General features: G+C 35.7%; 1 protein-coding gene across 4 annotated transcripts in view; it reads right to left on the bottom strand.

Annotated features, from left to right (window-relative positions):
- Window positions 1–1,399: 1,399 nt before the first annotated feature.
- adcy8 (adenylate cyclase 8 (brain)) overlaps window positions 1,400–12,592 on the bottom strand; it is a 55,169-nt gene continuing 43,976 nt past the window's right edge. For 2 of the 4 annotated variants that reach the window (XM_084119280.1, XM_084119282.1), the window contains 6 exons: window positions 9,022–9,180; window positions 6,358–6,402; window positions 6,009–6,155; window positions 3,498–3,590; window positions 3,234–3,348; window positions 1,400–2,043 (listed from right to left, as the gene is read on the bottom strand). In XM_084119280.1, coding sequence (XP_083975406.1) covers window positions 1,556–2,043; window positions 3,234–3,348; window positions 3,498–3,590; window positions 6,009–6,155; window positions 6,358–6,402; window positions 9,022–9,180 — 1,047 coding nt within the window. In that variant the 3' untranslated portion in view covers window positions 1,400–1,555. The remainder of the gene's footprint in view (window positions 2,044–3,233; window positions 3,349–3,497; window positions 3,591–6,008; window positions 6,156–6,357; window positions 6,403–9,021; window positions 9,181–12,592) is intronic. The other 2 variants (XM_084119281.1, XM_084119283.1) reach the window with 1 other exon arrangement.

Genomic DNA, 12,592 nt, shown 5'->3' with positions numbered 1-12,592 from the left:
CTGGTACATTAAGCTAGAATAGCAGGCTATACTATTTAAGTACATTATAAATATCACTATATATTACTATAATAGTAATGATATGATATTAATATTACTGCAGTATAAGAATAATACAATATCAACAACTGATTTGTAGCCTATGCTAATTCGCCTAATAGAAGGCGCTTTTTATAATAAGGTTATATTTTAGAGATATGAGTAAAAATAGAATGAGTAGGCCTACTGTATGTAATATAGTGCCTATATTTAGCAAAATGCTCCTCTCTGAAGTTAATTTGTCTAGCTAGATGCTGTCACTGAATGGCTTTTCTGAGGTAAATGTAGCCTAACATTATGTGACATATTGTTTACAAGCTGTTTTGATGTCTTTCCGCGGTTGAAACACTGATTGATCCATTATGTTACATGATACATTAACAGTAAGTTGCACAGTATCTTTCAACATACCTTCTGAAGTTCAGTCATGTTTATTTCGTGCTATAAGTAGTAAAGAGGAAGTGATGATCGGTGCACGTGCCTGTTGAACTGAGGCACATTAAAGAGCGCCAAAACGTTAGGCTTAACGTTATTGTTTCAATAAAATTGACAGATTTTGAAAGCTGGCAGTTTGTTTCCTGCTCTGTCTTGTCAGTGTCCTCTCCTCACTGCTCCACCATGTTTTTTCACTGCTTGAGAAAATGGATGTGTAGTGTGAGAACAGTGTCAATCGCGAGAATCTCGCGCTAAATGTGTGAAAGTTGGCAGCCTTGACTTATGTGTTCTAGACCCTAGCAACCAGTCAGGATAGCTTAACAACCAGGTAGAACACTAGAAAACCTTTTGAATGCCTGGCAAGAAGCCAGAACAAATTAGCAATGTCTGCCAAATGTAGGCCCTACATTACTTTCTTGGCTCTCGAAGTCACCATAGAATCAAAATTGACAATTCTTATTTTATAAGAAATATTGCAGTATTTATTATAAATGATTTATCCTTGCACATTATTATTATAATTTTTTTTAATTCATGTGCCTTCATATTCTTTAATCAAAATAACTTCCCCTTGCAGCAACAGCAAACCACAATGGTCAAAATCAAGTCCCTACATTTTTTCTTGTTCGAGAAGCCGTTTCACTCGGATATATGTCACAATAAGGAAGACTAAGGTTTCATGCTGAATTCAAACATAGAGGTAAACTGATAAACAATCTGTAATTCAATGTTTTGCTGTCATCAACAGCAATTCATGTGGGACCATTTTGGTTATGAGCGTTGTCTAAGAAATGAAAAATATCTGAATCTGGGGATGTTAACAGTTCTGAGTAGAATCTCAGAGTTACAATAATTCCGACATGACGTGAACGTAGCATTAGATCAAACCATTCATACGGACCTTTATTAAAAGGAAGCTCAGACCTTTATAAAAAAATTAAACCCCTTTATTGTTTCTCAAATACAAAAGAAATACAAAAAGAAACACAGACATCAAGAGAGACACTCAGTCAGCGGCAGCAGTCTGAAGTACAGCTCAGTCTTTTGGTTCAGTACGCAGTCTGTTTTCCTCATCCAAGATCTAGGCCAGGTCGCTCTTGTCCGTGACCTCAGCGTGGCTGGTGTCCGAGCCGCCCGGCGCCAGCAGAGTTCTGCGGTTGTAGTGGTGGCCCTTCATGATGCCTGAGTTGTTGTTTTCATTGAGGATTTGTTTCTGTTTCTGCCGATTGAGGGACTGGACCAGGCCGAGCACCACGGCGGCGAGCGAGTACTGGCCCGTGAGCTTCCTCGGCTGCAGGATGAGCGGGTTGGGCTGCACGCGGCCCATCAGGAAGTGCGTGCGGATCTTGCCTTCCTGTTCACTGATGCCCTTCACGTAGATCTCTCCTCGGTACTCGAAGGCGAAGCCGCGCTCGTTCAGGATGGCGTAGGTCTCCTCTGGGAGCTGGATCTTGCCGCTGACACCCGTGCTGTCCATACGACTTGCCAGATTGACCGTCTTTCCCCAAATATCATACTGCGGCTTTTTAGCGCCGATGACTCCGGCCACCACAGAGCCATGTGCCATACCTGAGGGAGAGAGCGAACAGAGTCAGCATCAGCAAATTCACCCTGTTGAAAAGACATGATGGTGCAAGCTGCAATGGAGCTACAATTCAGCCTTTTAATAGAGTGCAAAGGCCCAGTTCCGGAAGTACAAATTCTATTCATTTTCATCACAAAACACTATTATTATTTTTTAATAAGAGTCCTGAAGCTTGTTTATTTGACTGTTTTATGACATGTTAGCATCTAAGGTTATTTTCAGGGTAAGAACAGAGTAGAATCAGCAAAAAAAAAAAAAAAAAAGGTAAATAAATAAATAAATAAATAATTAACATCCTTAGAAGGTGATGAGGGCTAGATAAACAGGAAAAATAATTTATCAGAATTTAAAATAAATGTTTTCTATTTTAAAATATATTTTATTTATATGATGGCAAAGCTGAATTGATCCTTCAGAAATCATTGTAATATGCTGATTTGGTGCTTGAGAAACATTTCTTAGTATTATTAGTTAAAAACAGTTGTGCTGCTTAAAATTTTTGTGGACACCTTGATACATTGTTTTCAGGAACATTATTTATGTGACATTTAAATCTTTATAAATTTCTTCACTGTCACTTTCGATCAATTTTATGCATCCTTGCTGAATAAAATTATTAATTTCTTTCAAAACAACATTTTTAAATGGTTGTGTACAGAAAAATAAAATGTAGATTTTCTAAGTACATTTGAGATAGAAATTCTACAAGTTTTCAATGTGATAAAAAAAATTTAAGACAAATTTTTTAAAACAAAACTAAGAACTACATTACCCAAGATCCTGAAAGTATCAGTAACCATGGAAACAGGAATAGTGACTGCCCACTCCCACAAAGCATTGCAAAAGATATACCTGTAATCAAGTACATTTTTTTACTTGATTACGGCTCCTTACAACCTCAAAAACCTTATGTGAATATTTCATCAAAAAATATCTTTCCCAATTTTAATTTATTTATCAATTGTAATGTTCTGAATCTTCTCAGAGCTGGTTGGTTTCATTCATGACTTTAAATCAATATAAAAAATTTCTGAAATTCCTATGGAGAAAATAAACAGGTCAAATACATTCGGAATCAAGGCTGATAAAAAAAAGTTGGCAGTCACTGTTGTGCTCCATTGTCACTTTAAAATGTGTTTCTAAAAAAACAGTGTTTAAATCATTTGACTCTTACCGATTCTGAGTTGGAAGTTGTTAAATGAATGTTTGTTGATCTCCTGAATGCTTTCATTCAGAGCAATGGCGAAATCTGCCAGCGCACACAGATGCCCCCATTTATCCTCACATTGCTATGGTAACACACATATATAGAAAGATTAGTGCACAAGCTAACCCTTTTACAAAATACAGACACTGCATATAAGACATCAGATAATATGTTTTAGCATGAGTGAGTGTGTATGTTTCTGTAGGTGTGTGTGTGTGTGTGTTTTCATACTTGTTTCTCAGGAGACAGTCCTGACACAGCCATGTATGTGCTGCCGATGGTCTTTATCTTCTCGATGTCCTGAAATCTCTCCTCCCCCAGCAACTGTATAGAGAGAATATTTCAAATATGACAGTCTACATATGTAACATTAAACTTTTATCAGCAACTTTTGAGCAGGTGTGATGGAACTGTGCATCTTAGATGAATCATCAGTATTAAAAGTGCCCATATTATGCTTTTTTAATGGTTCCTAATTTTAAAAACACTTAACAGGGGACCTATTATACCCCTTTTTACAAGATGTAATGTAAGTCTCTGGTGTTCCCAGAATGTGTCTGAAGTTTCAGCTTATAATACCCTACAGATAATCTATTATAGCATGTCAAATTTGCCCCTGTTTGGGTTTAAGCAAAAAAAAAAAAAAACTTTTAAATGCAGATGAGCTGTTGCTCCCGTCCCCCTTTCCAGAAGAGGTTTACAGCTCATACTTTGGATACTCCAGCAACAACAAAACTGGAGAGTCTCACACAGCCAAAATGTCAGAAATTGTCAGTAGCGATGTTCAGCCTTCGGACACTGATGGAGAGACTCAGGAAGAATGCAACTGGATGTTTCTGAATGGTTAGTGGATACATTTATGTAGAGTAAAGTTGATTCAGCTCATCATACACTATCATGTACCATCATGTTAAAGCGTAACTCTCGCCAAAATGCAACCTAGGGTCTTTTTGTGAATCTATCCGAGGCAAACTTTTGTTTAAAAGCATAATTAGGATGGAAATGGAAACTTTTAAGATTGACCGTATTTTCGTTTTCGGTCAAATTGCCTTTTGAATGGGAGTGCAAGGGGCACTTAGCCTGGAAATCCAGACCCAAATCTGAAAGATTAAGGGTCTGGCATCGAGTAATGAAAATCACCCAACTCGAGGGGCGGCACCAAGCATGCATTTGAAAATCTCACTGCACGCAATTGGATAACACTACGACCAATCACTGTCGTGATTGCGCTGTCACTAGCGCTGTCGTCATCTGTTTAGCTCGCCTCTGACCCGCCTATATCAGATACACCGATGTGATTGGTGCAGCTCGGCTACAAGGGCATAGTTAATGAGCATCATCACTCAATGCCAGAGTGACTCGCTGAGCAAATTCAAATTGTGTTCTCCGCGAGAACTCTGGATTGCATCAAAAGAAAAGAAAATATGGTCAATCTTAAAAGTGGCGTTTCCATCCTAATTATGCTTTTAAACGAAAGTTTGCCTCGGGTAGATTCACAAAAAGACCCAAGGTTGCGTTTTGGCCAGAGTTACGCTTTAATCTAAAAATCTTTTAGAAAAAACTTTTGTGCAAATCCAGCGTTGAGCTGACCCTCGTTTGTGAAGCAGTCCGGGGTAAAATAATTTCCGCAAACACTTTAACGACTTTCTTCGGCACACTTCCTTCATAAATAAAATTCAACTACGGTGTCCTCAGTGGCTCAGATTCCAGGAGTCTTTGGAGACTCTTATGTTCGTTGGTACATCCAATACCAATAACAGAACATTTGTCAAGTTTTTTGATGCAGACGTATATCTCAGCTGCTACAGTGAGGAACGGCAGACTGCTGCGGTTTACTCAGGGCGGATCTATGCTAAAAGGGCAGATCGTCACCAGTTGATCCATATACCAGCATAATAGGTCCCCTTTAATTTTCTCATAATATACATTGCAGGATCACCTCTTTTCTCACAGTGTAAAGGATTCAGCCTCTCTAAACCCCTCCTTTCCGAGCGCCTACTCTGCTCTGATTGGACAGATGGCCGAGTCTGATGTGATTGGTCTACCGTTTACAGCGCGTGTCAGAAACGATTCGCCCATTACCTTATCTTAATTTCAGTTCTGGAGGCTTCCTCGGTACTTGTGTACATAGTGATACAAACCATAATGATGGTGTCGGTTTTACCGTATCAATCTGAGCCCTCATCCTTTGGAAATACATGCAAAATGGATTTACTTTCACATCACAGGAAACAGAGTCTTCTCGACATGTCGACAACACGATTTAAACTCTTCCAGGCCTCTGCTACAACTACAGTGATTGAGATCGGGTCAAAGTAGATGTTGTTCACAAGTAGCCAATGAAGACTATATGCTGGAATTATGCAAATGTGTTACAAACCTACGTCGGTTCAAATAGGAGGTAAGACTGGAATTACTGGCAACTTGTTTTAGGCAGTTCAGAATCAATTATTTCGTTCAGGAGACAATAACTCTACTGATCATGCACTTTGATCTTTAAAACTTTGCAAACCTTTTACATTCACAAACAGCTATATTACACACTGCATGAAAGGTCATTTCTGAAAAAGCATAATACAGGCACTTTAAAGGGATAGTTCACCCCAAAATGACAATTCTGTCATTATTTACTCACTACTATCAACATGAGGGTGAGTAAATAATGACGGAACTGTCATTTATTGGTGGACTATGCCTTTAAATACGTGTGTGTGTGTGTGTGTGTGATGGTAGAAATCTGACCTCATCAAAATCAGCAATGATCTCGTTGAGCAGCCGCAAACACTCCACACCCTGATTATTCATCTCCGTCTGAGAGTAAAAATCAGCAAAGCCCGGAATGGAGGCAAACATCACTCCCACCGTGTCATATGACTGCGAGTAAAGCTCCTACGGATGGAGACCAAACATTAGAAAGCTCCTCACTGGAATGAAGTCAACTTCAGATAACTTTGGTTCAATTTGACACATGTAAAAACATACAAAAATGTGATTCCAATGAACGTCAGAACAACAATACAGTGAACGTGGTATGCATAATGTGTTGACCACGAGAGGGCAGTGTTGCTTTATATCTAACACACTTGATTACCTCACAAGTGGGAGTCAGAACAGATGCATCTGATAAGGCTGATATCTGATAAATGCCAATACAACACATACAACATACAAAAAAACATGGTTTACATATAATATTATATAATATTATTAATTATAGTATGCAATTCAATATGTTAATATAGGCTATTATCATATATTAGCAATGCTATATTTTAATCATATTATAACAATGTAATATGTAAGAATAAATATATAAACAAATACATTTTTATATATATAAAACAAGCGTGGCAACAAAACGTTGCAATGGCAAATAATGTTTTTCTGCATGTGTACAATAACTATAACAAACACACTTGATTAATTCATAATTCATAATGCATCTGACAAAGCAGGGTCATTATATTGAACTAAAACCATTAAAAAAAACATTTTTGTTACTTTATATAAATTAAAAGTTTACTGAGATAAAATAAAATATATAAAAGTTAATTTATTTTATTTCAGCTAGTTGCCAAGGCAACATGTATCATACTAATATAACAAACTAAAACTGAAATAAAAATGAATAAAAACTATATAGACATATTTACAAAAAAGAAAACTAGTAAAAATGACAAAAAACACAACAAAATTACTAAAATGAAAATGGAAAATATAAAAATGATTTAAAAATATTGATTAAAAATTATCAATTACACTAAAATAACACTGCTGACAAGCTTATATTTTAAACATAATTCAAATACAACAATTACAAAATTATAAAACAGATTGTTTACATATATTACACAATGCTATTAATTATAGTATGCTATAAAATATGTGGTAACACTTTACAATAAGGTCTCATCTGTTAACATGTATTAACTAACATGAACTAACAATACGCAATTCATTTGATACAGTATTTATTAATCTTTGTTAATGTTCGTTAATAAAATATAGTCGTTCATTGTTTGTTCATGTTAGTTCACAGTGCTTTACCTATTGTTAACAAATACAACTTTTGATTTCAATAATGTATTAGTAAATGTTAAAATGAACCTTAACTTATATTAATAAATGCCTTAGAAAAGTATTATTCATTTTTAGTTCATGTTAACTACAGTAGTGCACTACTGAACTAATGAAACCTTATTGTAAAGTGTTACCAAATAATATAATATAATAATGAATACTATTTATATAGAATTAATCATCTTAAAAACAAAGTGTTACAACAACAAAAAACTGTTGCAATGCAAAAACGTTTCTCTGCATGTGTATAATAATTATAAAACAGAATGGGTCCTGTGTGAATGGTCCAAAAATCATGGCTTACACACACTTCTCATTTACACACACTTCACACTTCTCATGGTTATGAACAGACCGCATACGCACTACATAATCTATCACAACATGCGCAATTATGTACTGTACTATATTTGAGGTCTAATGTGTGCAAACCACAAGGCCATGCACAGCTCTAACTACTTTGCTGTTTAAAGAGGAAGCTGTGGTCAGTAGAATGAGGTTAAACTCTCTCATACACCCTAAACATTCAGCATCACACTGATCCGCCCTGCTGACGCATAATGTAAAAAGTCAGTGACTGTTGAAGAAAAGTGTAGAAAATAAGTAATAATACACGTAATAAGTGTTAGTCACTGAACCAAATGACTTCAGTGCCCTTTAAGAGTTGCAGATTTTGCGAGCAAGACCGTGTATGTGTGCATGTGTGAGGGAGAGGGATCATTTTCTCATCTTAATAATAGCAGAGAGTGGCGTAAATTATGGTTCACACACTCAGACACACACACACACACACACACACACACACTTTTAGCATCACCAGTTAAATCAAACCTCAATACTCCACCTGATTATAAATTAATGGGATAATTAAAGCAACTCAATACCCTCACCCACACACACACACACACACAGGCTTAATGGATGCATTTTTTATCCGTGAGTTATACAGCTCCATTATTTATTCTCCCTATTGTCTGATTGACTGACAGCAGAACATTCCAGAAATAAACAGAGAAGTCACATCAGGACAAGAGAGCACACACACACACACACACACACACACACACACACTGCCTTTACAAACTCAAAGGAAAGAACAAAGGAATAAGACAAAAAAGACACTAGTCACATAAAAACATGGCGGCCACAAGATTAACAATCTATGTTGCGAGCACAACAAAATTAACCAGAACCAGAAGCATTTCCAAATGGGAGACAAATTTGATTATGCTGCCTACTAAGATACCATATTTTAGCTATACGCTAAGGCAACACTGCATTCATCCTTCATGGAGAAGGAAATCTCAGAATTTCACTGTATATTTATTTATTTTTTCTATCTCGCTGAATAATAGGATACATTTATTTCCTATTTAGGCAGCTCACTTGGTGTTTTGAAGAGAACTACAGACTCCCAATATATTATTTGTACTTTTTTGTTTTGTTTTGTCATGTATATTTATTATCAATTTGTGTAAATTTCTTTAGTGGTTCTGACTTCCGCAGCTGCATATGCTTACAGAAAGTTGACTGTCATGCCAATAAAGCACAACAAAGAACAAAGAGAGTGGCAGTGATTCATCCTCTCCTCATATGTTCTTGCCATCTAAGTGCTGCCATGTTTTTCCTGTCAGACTAAAGAAGTGAGACACCCAGATCCATTCTGTCTCTCTACCTCATTGTCTCTGTCTTTCTCCAGGAAGTGGCGTGCGACATGGCTGGGGAGAATGTTCCGGAGCATGTTCTCATTGTGTTCACGCAGCTCACGCATCTCATTTATCTCTTCCTTCGCCTGCACACGCCATAGGAAGTCCAGACGAGCAGTATACTCCAGCTGAGAGACAGAGAACGAAGCAGGTCAGACAACAAAGAATAAAAAGCATCACAAGATACACAAATCAACAAAAACAAGCAAAAACACAGGACAGCCAATCAGTGTTACAGTCCTAGGCAGTTATTTTATAAAGCATCCGTCAGGCTCGGCAGAGAAGACCAGCTGTACAGGTCAATATCTGCCCATATCTTCTGCTGGGGCCAGGCAGCGACATAGCCATTATGTTGAAACTGTGTCTTAAGAACTAGTATGACCAACTTTTCAATATCAAATTAGACCAATCTACATTTTTATTTTAACTTGTTAAGAATAGTCTCTGCAGTTTACGCAACCAGCCTCTGATCACACTTCAAGACTAAATGTTCGTCACCACAAATGCAAGGAATATTATGAATTTGCCCCTCAACATAACAGACTGACAATGAAAAATCAAAATGTATATATATATATATATATATATATATATATATATATATATATATATATATATATATATATATATATATATATATATATATTTTAAATCATATTAAAATGATTTATATGATTAATAATAATATTAAAATCTAAATATTCAAATATAAATATTAATATAATTTTTTTATATATATTATAGTATTTTTATAACATTTCTTATCATTATTAATGTTGAAAACTGTTGTGCTACTTAATATTTTGGTGGAGAATGTGATACTTTTTTCAGGAATTTCTGCTGAATAGAAAGTTCAAGTGAACAACAATATATTTTAAATGGAAATTACAGTAAATAATTTCAGTAAAGTGCCTAACAATATATATATATATATAAAAGGAAAAAGGTTTTAAGTGACAAAGAAGAGAGAGAGAGAGAAAAAGAGAAGGTATATCTAATAACTGTCAGCAATACTAAGCAGATGAATAGCAAATACACACTCAGCAAACACAATCCAGTCACTGGAAAAAAAGGCACAGAAAAATCCTAGCAACTAGAGGAGGAAAGCATCTGTTGGTAATCAACGACAGGAAAGATGCAGAGAGGTGCACGTTCTTCTTAAATGTGGAAAATAACTCAATCAGAAAAATATGTAGAAATGCTTTAAAACACTCATTTCAAACAACCTTATATAAGTTCTTGTTAATTGAATGTTATATTCTTGATAAAATGTAAAAACAACAACAAAAACAAAAAATCTGTATGATATTACACAAGTAAAAAATCCCCACATTGAACTATTCATAGTGCCATCCATTTGCAGCAATGACAACATTCACTGCGTTCATAAGTGCTTTAGCTTATTTTTGTAGGTGTGATTTTGGCCCATTGCTCCAGGCACATTTGCTCCAGTTTGTTGAGGATAAACAGGTTTGTACACCATTATTTTCAAAGTGCCACATGTTCTTAGTCCTTGGCTAGGTCATTGAAGGTTATTTACATTTAAGCCACTCCAGTAAATTAATGAAAAAGTTAATTTGGCTTTGGGATCATTGTTCTGCTAAAAGCATCAGGTTTTTTGGCAGATTTCTCATCTATTCCTCCCTCTGTTTTAAGCTGAGTCCCACAGCAAGACGCCACCACCTAACTACCAAACTACACTGTGGGTATAATTAGTTTTAGGTTTGCACAACACATATAAATGAAGTTTCAGCTGGTTAAGTTGGCCCTGACCTGGCATTAAGATCCATCACGGGTGATCCGATCATAAGTGGTCAGCCGAGACATTTTGTGGTTTATATCTTCACAAGTGTCTCAAATGTGTCTCCTGTGACCACTTGTGTTCAGATTTCAGCGGAGGGTCTCTGATTTCATAAATACACACATCACTCTCTATGTCAGTGTTACTACATGTTGACAAAGTGCAAAAAGTGCTGTCTAGGAAACATCAGGATAGATTAGCTTTTACACTACAAATCACATGTGCTTCTGACTACCTCTGTACAGTAGGCTATGTGTTTTCAGGGATTGGATTACAAAATGTTTTAGACTACTCGTGATTAGATCATCTGAAATTTTTTTAAGTGATGGCTATGACTCCTAAAGTCTCCGCCTTCAAAGTCTCTGGCTGCACCCGAAATTAAATACTTCCCTATTATATAGTATACGAAAAACAGTACGCCAAAAGAGTATTATGTCTCAATACGTATTCGAAAAACAGGAGGCAATAAGGACCCGGAATGGCAGTGAAGCGACACAACCGACGCTGGTAGGTCACATGACAGTAACATGGCGGATTTAGTAAATGCGAATTTCATTCATACTACCCACATTGATACTATATAGAACATACTTTTTTAACGGTCACAAAGTAAATCCATATCTAGTACCCATTCAGACAGTACGTGATTTCGGACGCAGCATCTGTCTTGTTTGCACACGGTGATATGTGGGACAGCCTGCATGTGGGTCACTTATAGCTGTCCTTCAGCTTCACAAGATAAATCAAGATCCTTCATCTGAGACTATCAGAGCAATATAAAACGTCACATTAAATTAAGTTCCAATGTTTTGAAATAAAATGTCTGAGACTTAGTTTAATGAGGGTTTAAGACTTTCTCCTCCAACAATACATTACTGTTCAAATGTTTGAGGTCAATCAAAAAAATTGTTTTTAAATGTTTTTGAAAAGTCTTGTTTTGCTCACCGCGACTGCATTTATTTGATCAAAATACAGTAAAAATAATAATATGGTAAAATATGAATGTATTTTAAAGTGAATTCAAATACATTATATAAATAAATATATAAATAAATGTATTCCAGTGATGCCAAATTATTAATTACTCCTGTCTTCAGTGTCACATGATCCTTCAGAAATCATTCTAATATCTGGTGCTCAAGAAACATTTTTTATTATTATCAATGTTGAAAACATTTTTACTGGAAAGAGGATCATTTTTCTTTTCAGGATTCCTTGATGAATAGAAAGTTCAAAAGAACTGCATTTTTTTTATATAATATAAAGTACTGGTAACACTTTAGGGTCAAATTCTCACTATTAACTAGTTGCTTATTAGCATGCATATTACTAGGATATTGGCTATTTATTAGTAAGCACATTTTAATGCCTTATTCTGCATGATATTCTACATTTCTTAATCCTACCCAAAACCTAAACTTAACAACTACCTACTAAATATTATTGATAAGCAGTCATTAGAAGTTTACTGAGGCAAAAGGCATAGTTAATAGCTAGTTATTAGTGAGAATTGGACCCTAAAGTGTGACCAAAGTATTTACTGATACTTTTGATCAATCCAATGTCTCTTTGCTCAATGAAAGAATCAATTTCATCAAAAAAAAAAATCAGTTTTTTTCACTTCTCACAGACACTTCTTACAGCCATCTACTTCTATCGCATAAAAAAGAGCAGCATAGATATTCTGAAAAGCTAAACATCTTTTGTCTTCCACTAGGTAAAAAGAAATAAATCATACA

This window comes from Abramis brama (assembly GCF_963993115.1).
Source record: "Abramis brama genome assembly, chromosome: 7".
Classification (NCBI taxonomy): domain Eukaryota; kingdom Metazoa; phylum Chordata; class Actinopteri; order Cypriniformes; family Leuciscidae; genus Abramis; species Abramis brama.
This window is presented reverse-complemented; position numbering and strand designations above follow the sequence as displayed.